The following is a 16820-nucleotide window of genomic DNA, read 5'->3' on the forward strand; positions in this document are numbered from 1 at the left end:
AACTAGTCCTTACTATCAATTAGTCCCAGAACAGATGTTTCTTTTAAAGCAATTTGTATTTGGTCTGACACTGTTAATCAATGCTATTTTGACCCTTTAGTGATGGCAAGTTACATCTTAGCACTGAATAACCCATTTAACAGTCCTTCATCAGAAACTTGATATCTCATGCACACTGCTTCCAACAAGTTCTGGTGTCCACAAAGACTCAGGAATCACTAACCAGAAAGTACTGAGTCTTTTTTACTTTATGTATATGCGTCTCTGTATTTCATAGATGGATTTCAATGTTCTAGTGTTTAAAGAAAGGGTTGCAAAGTGGGGCCTGAAAGCCAGAATATGAGAGGAAGGGAGGGGGAAAGGAAAAGAGAGAAAGAGAGAAGGGGAGATGGAGAGAGGGGGAGACATAGAGATTTAGAGAGGGAGAGAAATGAATACTTCTTCAGAGGGTAAATGAACTGTCAAGTACAATCTATTTCCTACTCCTACCTTGCACCTAGTCCACCATATACCTGCCTGAACTGACAAGGCATTAGAGTCTGATCTTCCTTGTCTAATGATATGCAAAACGCCTATTGCAAATGAATATTAGAAATAAAATTAAAAGAAACCACATACAGGTAGAGCTGATAAAAAAATAGCTAGACATCTTTAAACATTCACGATTTTACTACAGAGAACAAAAATAATAGGATTATTTGGCTTACTTTCTTTGCTTCCTAAATTTATGATGTATTTCTCTGAAGAAAAGTTCATTATACTATTACTTTTGTTTGCAAGATAAAATCCAATTGCACTAATTCCATAAATCACACACTTTAAGAAGAGGATGGACTCTACTTCATTTTAATTTCATTATGGATAATTACCAGAAAGCATGCAGGACCTTTTAGAGAAGGTGAGATTGTTAAAAATCATTACCCATTTACAGTATCTCAGATGCAAACCAATGATTACTTCTTATTCTCATGGAGCCCTGGATGAAGTGAGGACAATCACTCACAAGAATAATCCTGGTTTGGTTGGGCAGAATCACACACAGCACAGGGACCTCCCATTCTTACTCCCCAGAATGGTGCACCTTCCACCAGCCAGGCAGCCTTCACAGAATGAGGAATGTCTGCCTGTTCTGTCCTCCTGCCTCTCCTGAAGTTGAGAATTCCTGAAGAAATGATTCATTCATTTCAAATATAAAGGATGGTGGAAAAAAAATGTTCTGGTAACAAGACACGTCTGACATTCTGCCCCGGCTCCTTGGGAAAGTTACTGAACCCTTCTGGCTCTCTGATCTTCACAGGTAAAATAGGGATAGTACCGACCAATTCCGGGGTTTACATGGAGATAAAATGACCAATCACGGGCAAGGTACCTGGCACTTAGAACGCAGCAGGAACTCATGTGGGTCCGTAGGGATGGAGGTGAGGGAGAGCAAGAAGCGTTTCCTTGGTAGTACCTATTTTTCTGTAGTTTCTTACAATATAGATTACTGCAGGAAATATAGAAAAAGTATGGAATACATCTCTTATCTTCACTATAGCTGGAAGAAAAGTGAGAACTTTCTTAAAGTTTCCAGCAATATGTAATAGCCAAGTGAAAAAAAAAAATTCTGACCTTAACTTGTTTAGATTTTACCTTCTATGACTATTTTTATCACTATCCTTCAAAACACTTGCTTCTGTACTTGCAAAATAGGCATATGCTTCATTTATTTAAACTTTCCAGTGTTTGTTCCACTGCCTATGTATGTTCAGTTGGGGTACCTCACCAGTGCTGCCAAGCTTCGGTAGCACTTTCCTGGAGGGAAAGAATTACCTCTGCTTAGCTGACTTTGTATCGTGCTTTACCTAGTACTCAAAATATATGGAGTCTTTAATAACATTTTAGTTATAATTTAAAATATTAAAACTTAGAATAAAGTCCTATAACTAACTGACCTTTAATCACATTAATGCCCAGATTTATGTCTTTCTAAATTTAACCAGAAGAAATTTTACCCAAAAACAAAATTTTTTGTCACAAAAGTATCTCAAGTCATAAAATCTCTTTTCTTGGGGTTCCCTACATAGCAGAGAAGCTCCCTTATTGCAATCTATTGAAAGTCAGCCCTCAACACAAGGGTGTGTTTCTTAATTTAAACAAAATCTCTTTTCACAGATTTCTTAGGCCCCATGAGGTACTAACAGCTATGTTAAATTGTTGTTGGCAGACACTGTCAAGATGCCTATCTCAAAATTCATCCTTCTCTTCTTCTCTACCAAAAGAACCCAAACTTTGTTCAATTTGACAAAAGGCCTGGTTGAATATAATCAGCTTCACAGACTCAGATGAAGCAATGAGTGTTCACGTGATACTGTTCAGGCCAATGAAATGGAAAGAGAAGCTATTCTTTGGGGCTTCTGGGAAAACTTGTTATTAAAACTTGTTATTCAGCTGACTTGCATGTATTTGTATTGTGCCTTCCCCTTCTTTCTACCTGGAATATGAACATGATACCTGGAGAAGGGGCAGCCCTCTTGTGACCATAAAGACAGAGGCTATACAGGGGCAGAACAAGAGGCTGAAAGAAACATTGGTCTTTTGCATCATCCTTGAGCAGCTGTACCAGCCAAATCTGGACTTCCTGTCTATGGACTTCATGTTTAGCAGGAAAAATAAATCTATATTCCTGAACAGAGCAGCTGATAAACTCCATAGTAAATTTAGACAGTGTTTTAGTCGAAATATCCAAAATCCCCATGACTAAAGCAATAGATATAATTAACTCATAAAAACTATATACCAATAAATCACATAGAGCGTATAGTTCCCTGATAATATTTGAGAAATCCTCATATATCATCTGTGTCCTGTACATTTCCAGTATCATTTTATTGAGCAGATTTCTTACTTCCAGTACCCTAGTAAAAGTATCATCGATATTTAGTGGGGTTAGAAGCATGACTAGTACAGAATTATGAAGCAGTATATTTGTTCAAAAGTAATAGACTAAATAAGGAGTAAAGGGCTTGTTGAAAGCAAAATATTTATCTATATATACAATTCAAAAACCAGAAGATAGAATCAGGAAAGAAAACGTTTAGGTAAAGATAAAAGGAGAAAGAGTTCATTGTTATTGTTAAATAAGTATATTACATGTTATCTACCCAGGAAAAGGAATCAATTGAAGTATTATTCATAAACAGACTGCCTAACTAGAGAATAGACAAGATGTGTTAGTAATGTGAGAGCAGGGTGAGCAATGCAGCCTAAACCTGGTCTTCTAATGATATTCAGGTCTGCTTACAAGTTTTTTTCTACGAAATACAGAGAAGCTGATAAATATCATACCTTCATACTTGTCTCATCAGGTTGAAAGAAGTGGTACCTTGAACTTATTCTGACAAAGAAACAGCAATTCAATTTGCCCAGTTCAATTCAATTCTGCAAAGATTTATTTAGCATCTACCATGTGCCAAGCATTATGTTAGAAATAAAATATAATCTCTGTCCTCAAAGGGCTTGAGTCTGAGATTGAGCTAGAGAAGTAGTCAAATAACTTTAATAAAATATGGTATAATCTACCTTTGTAACTAATACATGTAGAATAATAAAAAAGTATGGTACAGGTTCTGAAAATATACATGAGTGAGGGATTATTTCTCTGTGAAGAGTCAGAAGACGCAAGGGAGTAGGATCTTGAGGTGTGTGTAAAGGTTTGGCAACCAGATGAGAGGGTGTGGGGCTGACATTCTAAACAGATGGAGAAACAGGAACAAAGGCAGATAGGTGTCAAACTTCTAATAGTTCATGATGCCATGCAGAGTGCCTAGTATATAAGAAGTGAACTACAAACATTTGTGAATGAATGAATAAATGAATAAACAGCATGTTCAGTAAACAGTGAGGATTAAATCATGGTTATAAAGTAACAGGTGTATGATCATTTATAGCCTTTTGTGCCATGCTGAGAGGCTGAAAAACAGAGCGATTTTCACATTATGGCAGAGGAATATGGCCCAATCAAATTAAAAGGGTTTACAGCTGGATACTGTAGAACAGAATTCAGAAAAGTTAACAAAAACAAGTGTGGGAAGAGATAAATAATTTCAGTCTGAGACAAGTTGATCTGGGTTGAGATGCCCCAGTAGGCAACTGAAAAAAACACACCTCGAGCCTAGGAGAAAGGAGGAATGTGATAGGGCTATAGACTAGCACTTGTCTATGGACTCCACGCATTTATGCAAAATGTACCGTGGGGCTTCTCTGGTGGCGCAGTGGTTGAGAACCTGCCTGCCAATGCAGGGCACATGGGTTCGAGCCCTGGTCCGGGAAGATCCCACATGCCGAGGAGCAACTAAGTGCGTCCACCACAACTACTGAGCCCACGTGCCTAGAGCCTGTGCTCCGCAACAAGAGAAGCCACCACAATGAGAAGCCCGCACACCGCAACGAAGAGTAGTCCCCGCGCGCCACAACTAGAGAAAGCCCGTGTGCAGCAATGAAGACCCAGCGCGGCCAAAACTAAATAAATTAATTAATTAAAAAAAAAAAAAAACATACTATGTACCAGACACTGGAAATGTGAAGATGAATGAGACAGTCCTGGCCTTCAAGGAACTTATAGTAAATATGATTCAGTGTGATACATGCAAGAACAGAAGTATACCTAAGACATAGAAATAATACATAGATAGGAATAATTAATTCTACACTGTGTGTGTGTGGCAGGTGAGGGTTTCAAAGGAGGCTTCATAGAGTACCTGACAGTGATGATTTAAAAGCTTCACAGAAGTTTTCCAGATGGAAAGGCAGAGAAGGGCATATTGACAAAAGAGAAGGGCAAGGTCACCTGTATGGAGACATGAAGCAATTTTGGAGGAACCATAAGTAGTTTGACATTGCTGCTCATATAATATGTAAAAACTGGGTGGTGGACAAGGAGATCAGCATGCAGGACCACTGCATGGGACAGCTGTCTTTGAAGACAATGAGTTTTTTTTTCCTTAAGGTTTCTAATATCTAAAGGAAAGCCAATTGGGCATAGCGGATATATACTGAGGACTTTAGAAAGCAGATATTATTTTTTTAAAAGTCAAAGATAAGATCTTATAATTTTACATGAGAACTAAGGATAGTAAAAATAAAATTCTCACAATGCTGTTGGAAATGCCCCTGGAAAGAATGAACAGAGAGAGGTATCTCAAGAAACCCACTCAGGGACCTTTTTAGTTAGCTCAGATTTAAAGACATATATAAAAAACAAACAAACAAAACAAAACACAGGACTGAGATTAAAAGACTGCTGAGTCTGGAAGGAAACTGAGATATCACTAGTTTTCCGCCATTTAATTGTGTAGGTTGGAAAACTGAGTCCCTGAGAGGAAAAATGACAGTATATTAATAAGAATTCAGACTCAGTACTTTTTATTACAAGGAACCACTTTCCTGTTGCAGAAGAGTTGCAGGGTTCCTACATACTACTCTATAGACCAGCTTCATGAGAATCTCCTGGGAGAGTTTAAAATATTTTGATTTTCTAAGATCCCATCCCCTCAAATTTTAACTCAATATTCTTGGATGAACCCAAGATTCTCCATTTTTAAAAGGTTTTCAAGTAATTTCTTAGATTTAAAAACTACCATTAGCCTAAGTGAACTCTAAGACTATGTCGGGGAGTGGCGATGGTTATTGATTAAGGGAAATAAATTCTCCCGGAATCAAAGAAAAAGTTTAAACGATGCCCACATTTTTGAGAAGCTAAAACTCTAAACGTATTTTAGTCACTAATGAATATGTTTTAAATGTCTAGGGCTTTCCCTGGTGGCTCAGTGGTTAAGAATCTACCTGCTAATGCAGGGGACGTGGCTTCGATCACTGGCCCAGGAAGATCCCACATGCCGCAGAGCAACTAAGCCCGTGCACAACAACTACTGAAGCTCACGTGCCTAGAGCCCACGCTCTGCAACAGGAGAAGCCACGGCAATGAGAAGCCTGCGCACAGGAATGAAGAGTAGCCCCCGCTCGCGGCAACTAGAGAAAGCCCGTGCACAGCAACAATGACCCAACAGAGCCAAAAAAAATAATAAATAAATAAATAAATTTATAAAACAAAAATGTCTATTACATGCTTGGTTCTATGGGAAGAAGGTGGAATAGAGAGAATGATTTTCTCCTTTGAGGTTTTTTGTTTGTTTTTACAAGGATATTTTATTGAAGAATTTACTCCAGTTTTTCTGTGAGACAACAAATTTTCCTCATGTCAGCACATCATAATGTTCAATGTGTTCCTTGGTTTGTCACTTGAGAATGTGCAGTAGCTCTAGCAGTAGAAGATATCAAAGTGGCAGCTTTTACAGCAATGCAAGTGTCAGCATTAGAAGTGTTAAGAATTTATATACTATGCAGAGGAATTGTCTGTTTGTTTTGTGTTATCAAGATGCTTAACTACTAGGTCCTGTAGGTTTTATGCTTATGATGATAGAACTATAAAAATCGGCATGATCAAATAAATCCTTTCTTTTAAAATAACCACCAAATACTTTTAGCCAAGCTGGATGTGATTCAAGACCTTCAACCGTGAGCTGAATCTAAACAGAGGCTCCCTAATTTGAGGGATGAAATACCAAGCTCAGAATGTCGGGGCCAAACCAGTCGACAGTCAATGGTTACTAAAATAAAGACTCTACTCATTACTGAACTTCTATGGGGTCTCTTCATACCCAAGACACAGCCTTCCCCCATGCCTTTCAAAAACGTCCCAGGCAACTTTTACTGTGAAGGAGTAACCCAGATTATCTACTGATGTTATTGGATATTTACAAGTAAGAAGGATGAAAATATTAACATTAATATTGAGTGCCTCTCTTAATTCTTCAAATAAAATATCAGCAGAGAAAGTACGGGGAACTTGTTTGTTCACTTTAGATTTTCCTCATTGATGCTAGATTGCAAGATCCTAAAATTCACAGATGTTGAGGATTGGTCTGATTATTTTCCAATTACACCAAAGTTCCAAGACATTACACCTGTGGAATTTGTCAAGCCATGAAACTAAATCAAGCATGCTGGGGGGCTGATCTAGTCTTTAGATTGCTGACTCCCACACACACAAACTAACTCCTCCACTCCTGTGGATCCTTTCATCATAAATATAGCTTTGCTTTCTCTACCTGTTCTCACTGATATAGAAAAACCTGTGATGTGAAAAAACCTGTTTCATTAAAAAGAACTGACATTAATCAAGAGGTAAATTTTACTGAAAGTTGGAAAGTTAACTTGTGTTACGCTCTGCACGTGACGATGGTAATTTGATTCAGAGTAAGGACAGTCTTTGGAAGAAAGACTGCACAGGCCTCTCGTGTTTTTGAACTGGGAATTTCTTGAATTTGAGGGTTCATGAAGATCTCAGGCTGCATACCTTGTGAATGTCAAGGGTCTACTATAATTAGTTCTCATGAGTGGTTTCATCCTCATCTAATCAGAGAACATAATTTTCATCTTAAAATACCTATTACACTATAGCAATTTATTGACATTTATTAAGTGCTTTGGGAAAAATAACTTAGTGACCAACCATAATTTAACTTAAAAATCATATTAGATTGTTATAATGAGCTTATATGCTTTTCATATTAAGGTACAGTGACAAATATTTTTGAAAGAACAATTCATTACACTTTTGTTTGATCATTTCAAATGCCATGCTTCCAAATTCACTGGTATTAAAATTATCATGCACACCCTAAGATCTGTTTAGAAAAACTGGCCATTTAATACAATCATCCCAAGTAATTCTAGTTTGAATTTCTTAATAAGCTTTCTGGGAAGTCTGGCAAAAGGATTTAAGGAAGGAAGGATAAAACCATTCTGATGGTTGACTTTGAAAGAGCCACCTATACAGTCATCAGTAACAGATTTCTCGCACTACATGAAATGCTTCAGGTCCTCCTAAGTATCTGAGATATTCAGGGTAAAGCTGCTTTCATACTGAATCTACAATTTAAAATAGCATAAAAGAAACTATTCTTGGGGCAAGATAAGAACTAAAATATTGGATACTGGATTTTAAGAAGTCACATAGTTTTACTATTTCGTTAGTAAAATGATATGCTAGAATACCTTTTAGGTTCAAGGTAAAATTAAATAATTAAGGCACTTAAAGTTATTCTTTTCTCAATATGGGGCCTGAAGGGACAGAGATTAAGTTAAATGGACAAGATTACATGATGAGAGGAAAGAACGGAATAGCAAAGGAAGAAAAACTACAGTGGAAAAAGTGAAGGTAGCAGAGAAATTTTAAGAAAACCAAGTAGAAATGGAGAATGCAGGATTATAGATATGAATAGTATCCACAGAGGAAACACAATGAATCTTAAATGTAAGTGAATTTCAAAATAATTTCACTTTTTGTTTTTAATCATGTACTGACACTGTTCTTCACTTTGTCATTCACTTTAGCTTGTACAACACCTCCAAACATCTTAAGGTAAAATTCACAGCCTAAGTCTTAAATCCTATGGAGAGCTCCCTTAACAATATTAATGTTCTATTTCTTTCTTCTTCTTACTGTAGTTAAGGAAGAGAAGTCAAGGGAATATATACTTAAAATCCTAATGGATTACGGAAAGAGGCAAGTGCTTGGGTAGCTAAGAAAAGAGAAAATGTGACCTCCTAGAAAGCAGTTTTGTCCCAGATTTAATTTATGGGAACTCAGTATTATATATGCAATATACATTTGCTTATATGATTGGAAACACAGAAATCAGGGAAGTAAAAGTACATTTATTATCTACCTTCTGTTTAACATTTATATTAAAGTAAGGTTTTTTCCATTCATTACTGATAATATTAGTATTGCACATTTTGAGTTACTAGCAAATGATAAAATAAGAGGAGGGTTAGAAATTATCAATGCTGCAGTTCAACAGTGCATGTATGAAAATGCTCATCCTCTTGGTCACTATTTGATGTGGTTGACAAGCTCTGTGTTTTAAAAACTCTCCCTTTCCTTGACCTTCCTGAATAGAGTAAAAGCTAATTTGATTCTTCTTTTCCCCTCTTTAATTTCTTCTGCTTCTTTTTCCTCTTGCTTTAAAAATTGTCGACGTTAGTGAGCTCCTCTTTAGATTATCTTTCTCAGAAATCTCTTCCACTTTTGTGGATTCATCCATCACTTCTGGATTATTTCACAAATATTTGTCTCTAACTCTGACCTCTCTAATTTTCTAAAAACTCTAATTTTCTAAAAGCTTGCTATTTCCATTTAGTTTCATGCCATCACCTCAAACTCAACATTCCTAAAGCTCAATTCATGAAATGCCAGCCTCAATAATTTTTTAAAGATTACCTTATTCCAGACCTCCCACAACTCCCTTCCCCCAAAGCATCCTCCAGATGCACCACTGGTGACTAGATCTCCACAATACACTGCTTTCATTGTGTCACTTCCTCATCAAAAACCTTTAACAACCTCTGCTGCCTAAATCATAAAGTACAGACTCATTAGCTTGACATTTCAGGCTGTACACAATTGGCTATGTATACTTCTAGCCCTCCAATACATTCATTATTCCTTTAGTGTGACATCTCTATGCTGGTCAAAACAAACTACTTACTCTTGCCTAACCAGACCTCACCATTTCCCATCTCTCCATCTTTGATGGCATCTTTTGAAAATGTCTCCATCAAAAATTGTCCTTTACTTCCTCTATCTACCAAATTCCCTTTCTTTAAGCCTAACATAAATGCTACCTCTCCACAAAGCCTTCCCTGATCACTTGAACCTGAATTAATAATTTTCTTTCTAAAATGCGTATAGCCTCAACATCACTAATCATCAGGAAAATGAAAATCAAAACCACAGTGAGATATCATCTTAACACTTGTCAGAATGGTTATCAAGAAGACAAGAAATAGTAAGTGTTGGTGAGGATGTGGAGAAAAGGCAATCCTCATACACTGTCAGTGGGAATGTAAATCAGGGCAGCCACTATGGAGAACAGGATGGAGGCTCCTCAAAACATTAAAAATAGAACTACCACACAATTCAGCAATTCCATTCCTGGGTATTTATCCAAAACAAACAAAAAGAAAACATGAATTCAAAAGGTTATATGCACCACAATGTTCATAGCAGCATTATTTATAATAGCAGCATTATTTATAATAGCCAAGCTATGGAAATAACCGAAGTGTCCATTGACAGATGAACAGATCAAGAAGATGTGATTATATTAGCCATGAAGAGAATGAAATTCTGCCATTGTGACAACATGGATGGACCTGGAGGGTATTACACGTAGTGAAATAAGTCAGAAGAGAAAGACAAGTACTGTATATTTTCACTTACATGTGAAATCTAAAAAACAAAACAGATAAATGTAACACAACAGAAACAGACTCACAGATGCAGAGAACAAACTAGTGGTTACCAGAGGGGAGAGGGGTAGGGCGAAGGGTAAAAGAAGTGACTGGGATTAAGAGGTACAAACCACCAGTTATAAAATAAGTAAGTTACAAGCATGTTATGCACAGCACAGAGAATATTGTCAATACTTTATAAAATAACTTTGTATGGTGTGTAATCTATTAAAAAATCAAATTACTATGTTGCATATCTGAAACTAATAGGATATTGTAAGTCAACTACACTCAGTAAAATAAGGTAAAATACTTATAGCACTTTGTGCTTTGCTGATTCTCATAGCATATCCACTGTGCCCTGATATTTGTGTGCAAGTATTACTGTCTCCTCAACCAAATCATAAGTCCCTGAGGATATTATACATAAATACTCAGTTTTCACTGAATGAATGAAGCTTTTCCCCCCTCCAACTTCCTCACACTCTCCACTCAACACAATCTCCCCCTCATTCATTGTTCCAGCAGGTATTTACTGAGCTCTATTATTCACCAGGCACTGTGTTAGGCACTGGAAGATGAGTAGGACATGCATGATCCTTGCTGTTGTAGAGCTCACAGTCTAGCAGGGAAGACAAACATTATAAGTTTATATGTGGCAAATGTGACATATACATGGTGTGGAGGCCTATAACAGGGGGACATACTCTAGTAGTACCTAAAACACTCACTATTGCTTTCTCATAAATTAGGCACACTTCATATCACAGTGAATAGTGAATTGTGACAATTATGACCAAGTAGAAGGTAACATATTATAAAATATTTATCATAACCTTGGATTAATTATAAATTTCCTGGAGCTGAGTGTAACAGAAATTATTTATTAATTCATTATAAATGCAAGAATTTATGCTAGTCACTTTATATAGTATTCTTTTTAGTCTTCACAACAATCTGGCAAGGTGGGTATCCTTATTCCTATTTTAGAGATAAGGAAACAGGCTTCAAGAGATCAAGTAACTCTACCCAAGGTCCTACTAATTGAGGGCAAAGATAGGCTTCAGACCCCAAAACATGTCCTTTGTCCTCCATGCCATGAGTAGATCATTCACAAGTTTTCCACACAAGCACACTTAGCAGTGATGGACTGGATGTCCCACACCTTCCTCCACAGGGTGTCAGCCCCGTGCATCTGGCTACAGGTGGCAACATCATAATATTTTAAGAATGATTTTATTCTGCAACATTCCTACAAGACTGTCTATTTCACGTTGCGTTTTAAGAAATGTTCTTTACTGGAATGGGAAAATGAGGACCACACAAGGCATAGTCTGTCCTTTTCAGTAGTTTTTAAATTAAGCTCTTTATAAAATTTATGATATAAAACTATAATACTGCTTATTTTTCTGATATACAGAAAATATAGATAGCAAAAACAGCTTTTAAAAATTCTAAGTTTTCTGCATCACAGTAGATTGCCCTACTCAAACCCATATTGCAAATTTCTTGCTTATGTTGCTTTCAGTACTTGGAACAAAATGTGTTTTAGTTTCTCTCTAATTCTTATAACTAGAAATCAAATATTAATGTTGAAAAGGAAATATTCAGTTTCATTCTTTACCACTGCATGAATGGGTTTTAATAATTTCCTAAAACATATTTATCAGTGTCCAATTCTATTACCCACAGAGTTAGTATTTTAACAGGATAAATATTTCATTATTTATACGTTTTATACTTTATTTTTTTCCCTGGAACATGAAATTTTAGAAATGCTGATTAGTTTACTGCAGAATTTCTTGTTTTGTTGGGCAATGCTAATTTTAGCAATTTGAAGTGAAGTAGAGGATGGTAGAAATTTGTTAAATTGTATTATATCACAACATATTTTAATGTAGTTTATTAAGTAAACACATGGTAAAATAACTCCTTGTGTAGCTTAGATTTTCCCTAAAAGCAATTTATAAAATTATTTCAAGGCATTAAACAAAACTTCCTTAGCTGTTATATAAAATGATACTTGCACCATGGTTTTCAAACATATGGGATTTGATACTTTGATTCCAAAGCATTATTTTTGGCTATGGTATGTTAATAAAGTGCTTTGTAACTGAAAACAAATGAATAGACAAACATAATCCTTAATGCATAAGCTAACATCCAAGATACAGCTTTTCCTGAAACATTAATGCCTATCACTTAGTTCAAAAAAAAAGTGAAATAAATTTTTAACCACAGAATATTATAGTTTGTCCATCAGGTATCCCAATGTCTTTATTTTAAAGATGCTGAATGAGTTCCTCAAGCTTATATAACTAGTTTGTGGCAGAGTCAGAATAAGACCCCTAGGTTTAATTCACTTTGGCTTTTATTCCATTCTTGAACTATTTAAAACAGAATTATTAAAAAAAATTACCTATTGGAAAAGAGAACGTTATATAAGATATTAACCTACAACGAAGGAAGTGATTACAACGCTATATACTAATATTCATCTAAGATAGCAAAGCAATGGCATTTACCTTAAATTTACGTCTCTGCTCTGCACAGCTGTTGAAGAACCACAAGTCTGTCTCATGGCTGTAAATGTAACAAGAACAATAATGCGACCAATTTTCATACCTAAACTAAATTAAGTAGATTTGTCATAGGCTAGAAAATTGATAATGTATTTTACAAAAAGTTTTAAAATTACAGATTATGGAAATGTGCATGTATGTATATGCAAATGCATTTGTGTGTATGTGTATACATATGTGTGTGTGAATTTACTCTTTTTAATAATCTGGAAATTAGTTTCATGAAATTGAAAGCATTACATATTCTCTTTGGCTAACTTTTCTCATTACGGAACGCTATGGGTATATCAAGTCTAGAAGTGCCAGGAGTAGATACAGATAAATAAAACAAACTAAAATGAGAGGCTGTCTTCAGCTGTTATTATTTGGTTATGTTTTTCTGGGATACATAGTAAGAATGTAAAGAAGGAACATCTAGTAATGCTTAGTTTAATATCAGCTCCCATTTGCATCACAATCTTTATATATTGTCATTACTCAATATGTCATTAATCAATGTACCTACCGATTGGACCTATTCAATTGGTGTTTCATGTAATGAACGGAATATGTAAACAAGTTTTAAAGACATATATTCAGATATTTATACATGAAAGTGAAATCACTACTACAATCGGTACTCAAGCTTGTCAGGCGTGATTTTCTTCTTTCCATTTTGCACTAGATATGCTACTATCTAAGCTATCTGTAGTACAAGAACCTGAAAAAGTGTAAATGAAAAATACCTGAAAAGATAAATACTAGTCTGCTAGAAATATTCTCTCTACCATGTCACACCTCAAATCTGGCCACCACTTTTAAACATTTAAAAGAAATTCAGTTGAATATAAGAAAGCAACCGAATATTGTTCTTGTGACTTGAGCCATAGTTCTCCATCAAAACTATATTTTAAAATGAAAACCACATAGTATCTCTTTTGGTCTTCTAAAAATATGTTATGCCTGATAAAGTACAAGCCGCCATGGTCTATTATGAACACCGAATACTTTGCCTTGCAAGTATAGCTTTTGAAACATTTTCAATTATCTTTTTTTTAATTCTAAAAGATAATCTACACCAACTCTATTATGAAAGGTTGGTTAAACTCTTAGGTAAGTAGAAAAAGAAGTCGGCTGTGAGAGAATCATAGAAGTTAAGTGTTACTTTCATATTAAATGGTTAAAATTTTTAAGATATTCTACCCTTTTCTTTAACATAAGTGGCAAATAGTGCAACTCATGTTAAATAGTATTTGCAGATGCAAAGATAAGCATTACCTAATATCCCCCTTTGACAACATGTGTAAGCTAGTATAAAATGCTATCAGGTTTTTATTAGATTTTCAGTACAATCCCAGCATGTTTCCAGTTGCTAAGCTTATCAAGTACTATGAAACACTAAAACTGTAGACTCATATTAATTGCAGTGTATATTTTGGTGAACAAATAACTCTTCATTCATTATTTCTAAATTCTTATTCATAAAAACCAACCAACTTTTCATGCCTATGACATTTTGGCATTAGATCCCACTAAAATTACAAAGTAATAATAAAATGCTACCGTTTTATAATATGTACAATGGATATGTATTCATAGTAATATGAGTCACAAAACACTAAATATAAGTGACACAAGGGAAGTTTGTGGTAATGCTTAGCAACTGAAATTGTTAAAAGGTATTAATAGTACTATTAATCACCCTTTGGTGATAAAATAAAAAAATTGAGGAGTTCTGCTCAAACTTTTATATAAACAACATTTGGTACGTGAGCAACAATTTCTTATTTTAGAGTCATTAATATTTACACATTATATGTGTGTGTGTTTTCCAAGAAAAATTATGTATATTTTAGTTGAATGAAGTATCACATTTTTGCCTTCCAATACAGCAAAAAAGGAAAGTAGAAAAGCTAAAGCCCAGCCATTCTTTCCAGAGATACCCTGGTAACCAGCAATAAAGAAACTTCTACTGGACTTAGCTTTGGAGAGGAACAACTTATTATTTTGTCTATTTTGTCAAGAGATATGATAAAAATAGAAGTAGGACAATATACAGTGTTTTTCAGATATCTGAAACAATAAACTCATTCCTACCTTTGGCTTATGCTGCCAGCATCTAAATCTCCTTTGCTATACCAACAAGAAAGCAAAATTCCCAGCCTGAAGCCATAGTGAGGATAAACATTTCATTTGCTATCTGTGACTTCTATGTAAATTTCTCTCTGTCATGTAAATGTATGGAGAGGCTCTCATGGAATCAGATAATTCAATGGAAATACTCCAACCACCATTATCACTTGTAATTACTTGGGGAGGGATATGATAGTGAGGAAAGTTTGTCACTACAGAATTACTGACTAGTTAAAACAAAGAATGTGAAATTCATTTTAAAAGAGAAAAAAATTAAAATGAATCTTAAACTTAGGCTGATTCAATATAACTTTCATTTGCAATCATGGCAGACATCGGTACGTCACATCCCCTATCCCCAGGACCCCTTCTTCCCATCCACCCCACAAAAATGGGTTTGTTCCCAAGAATATATATTCTCATCTCATATTTGCCTAGGGACTATGCATTTAATTCAGTTTTTAGGTAATGAGTAGCTCCTGGATTGTGTAGATCAGTAGCCAATAATTCTGTTACACAAACTAAGCTTCAGTAGGGCACCATGTAAGACTTAGTTACTAGCATTTGAGAGTACACCTGAAAATGAAAACAGACAGCTAGGCCATAAAAAAATTTTTTTCAAGATTGTTTTGTTAAAATAAAGCAATAAGAAAGATGCTGACTTTTTAAAAAAAAACTAAGCTTGCCTTATTAGACGTGTACATAACACATGATTCAAAAAAGAAAGCATTGCTTATCTTTCAACAGAAGTGATAAACATTTTGAATAATGTTTTATACAATTCCAGATTCTACCTTCCAAACATTTAAAAAATACCCTATAAAAATGTTTCTTTCCCCTAATGTCCTATATATTTTGGTTAAAGCTATATAAAACAATGGTTGTATTATGTAACAAAAAGTTACTTTCAAAGACATACATACTATCAGTTTCACAGGACAAACATAGTGAATAAGGACAACAAACTCCAGAATGTGTTTTTATAACTGTAGCAACAGCAATAACTCCTTGGCAAACTCAAACAGTTTTTTTGGCAACCCTGGAGGTTTTCTGCATTTGTCACTTGGATACAACTGCAAAAGGGTTGTCTAAGACTCCTTTGTTTCTTCCCTACCAATTTACTATTACTTTGCTTTTAAGGAAGACATTTCACATTTTAACCTGTTTGTGAATACCATTTCATTAAAATCCCACAAGGGAGTTTTATACAAAACTCCTAATGCCTATGTATACCAAATGTCCCTACATAACTTGTCCAAAAAGTAACCTTGTAAACTTTTGAAATCTAGGCTAATAGATTATTTTTTCTCTTTTAAGAAGATAAAATGAGTTCTCTTTTTGAATTAAAATTACTTTCATATGCAAATGTAATACTTTTCTGTATGTATACAACTGGGTCTGCACATCTGTAATCATTACAAACATCTTTTAAAGTAAGATCCCAGGGATAGGAGTGCTTTACTAACCTGCAGTGGTCTCTGTTTGTCACTGCTCTTAGGAGATTTCAATCCACTTGTTTGCTGCTGTAAGAGAAGTTGTCTTGCTGCCTGGAGAGCCTAGAAGTGAAAAGTGAGCAATATCTAAATATTTTGTTGAAAGGTAAACTATCAGTTATTCCTTAGTTAATAGTAATAGGCTTTAATGTATGAGAATCCCACCTCCTTTCTAGAGAGAATCATTAAATATTCTTTTTCTTCTAATGTGAAAAAAATTCATATAACACACATATACACAACTTTACTTAAAATAACAGAGACGTATGTAATCCTGAAGAAAATAAAGGTAATT

The 16820-nt window shown here is 35.1% G+C and overlaps 1 protein-coding gene across 20 annotated transcripts in view; it reads right to left on the bottom strand.

The window, feature by feature from the left end:
* The window catches only part of FOXP2 (forkhead box P2), a 534423-nt gene that overhangs the window by 139289 nt on the left and 378314 nt on the right, over positions 1 to 16820 (bottom strand). For 15 of the 20 annotated variants that reach the window (XM_067042303.1, XM_067042302.1, XM_067042293.1 and 12 more), the window contains one exon: positions 16499 to 16588. In XM_067042303.1, the coding sequence (XP_066898404.1) occupies positions 16499 to 16588 (90 nt within the window). Of the gene's footprint in view, positions 1 to 12863; positions 12922 to 16498; positions 16589 to 16820 lie in introns of all 20 variants that reach the window. The other 5 variants (XM_067042311.1, XM_067042306.1, XM_067042305.1 and 2 more) reach the window with 1 other exon arrangement.

The sequence above is a fragment of the Kogia breviceps genome, chromosome 9 (genome assembly GCF_026419965.1).
Source record: "Kogia breviceps isolate mKogBre1 chromosome 9, mKogBre1 haplotype 1, whole genome shotgun sequence".
NCBI classification, from domain to species: Eukaryota; Metazoa; Chordata; class Mammalia; order Artiodactyla; family Physeteridae; genus Kogia; species Kogia breviceps.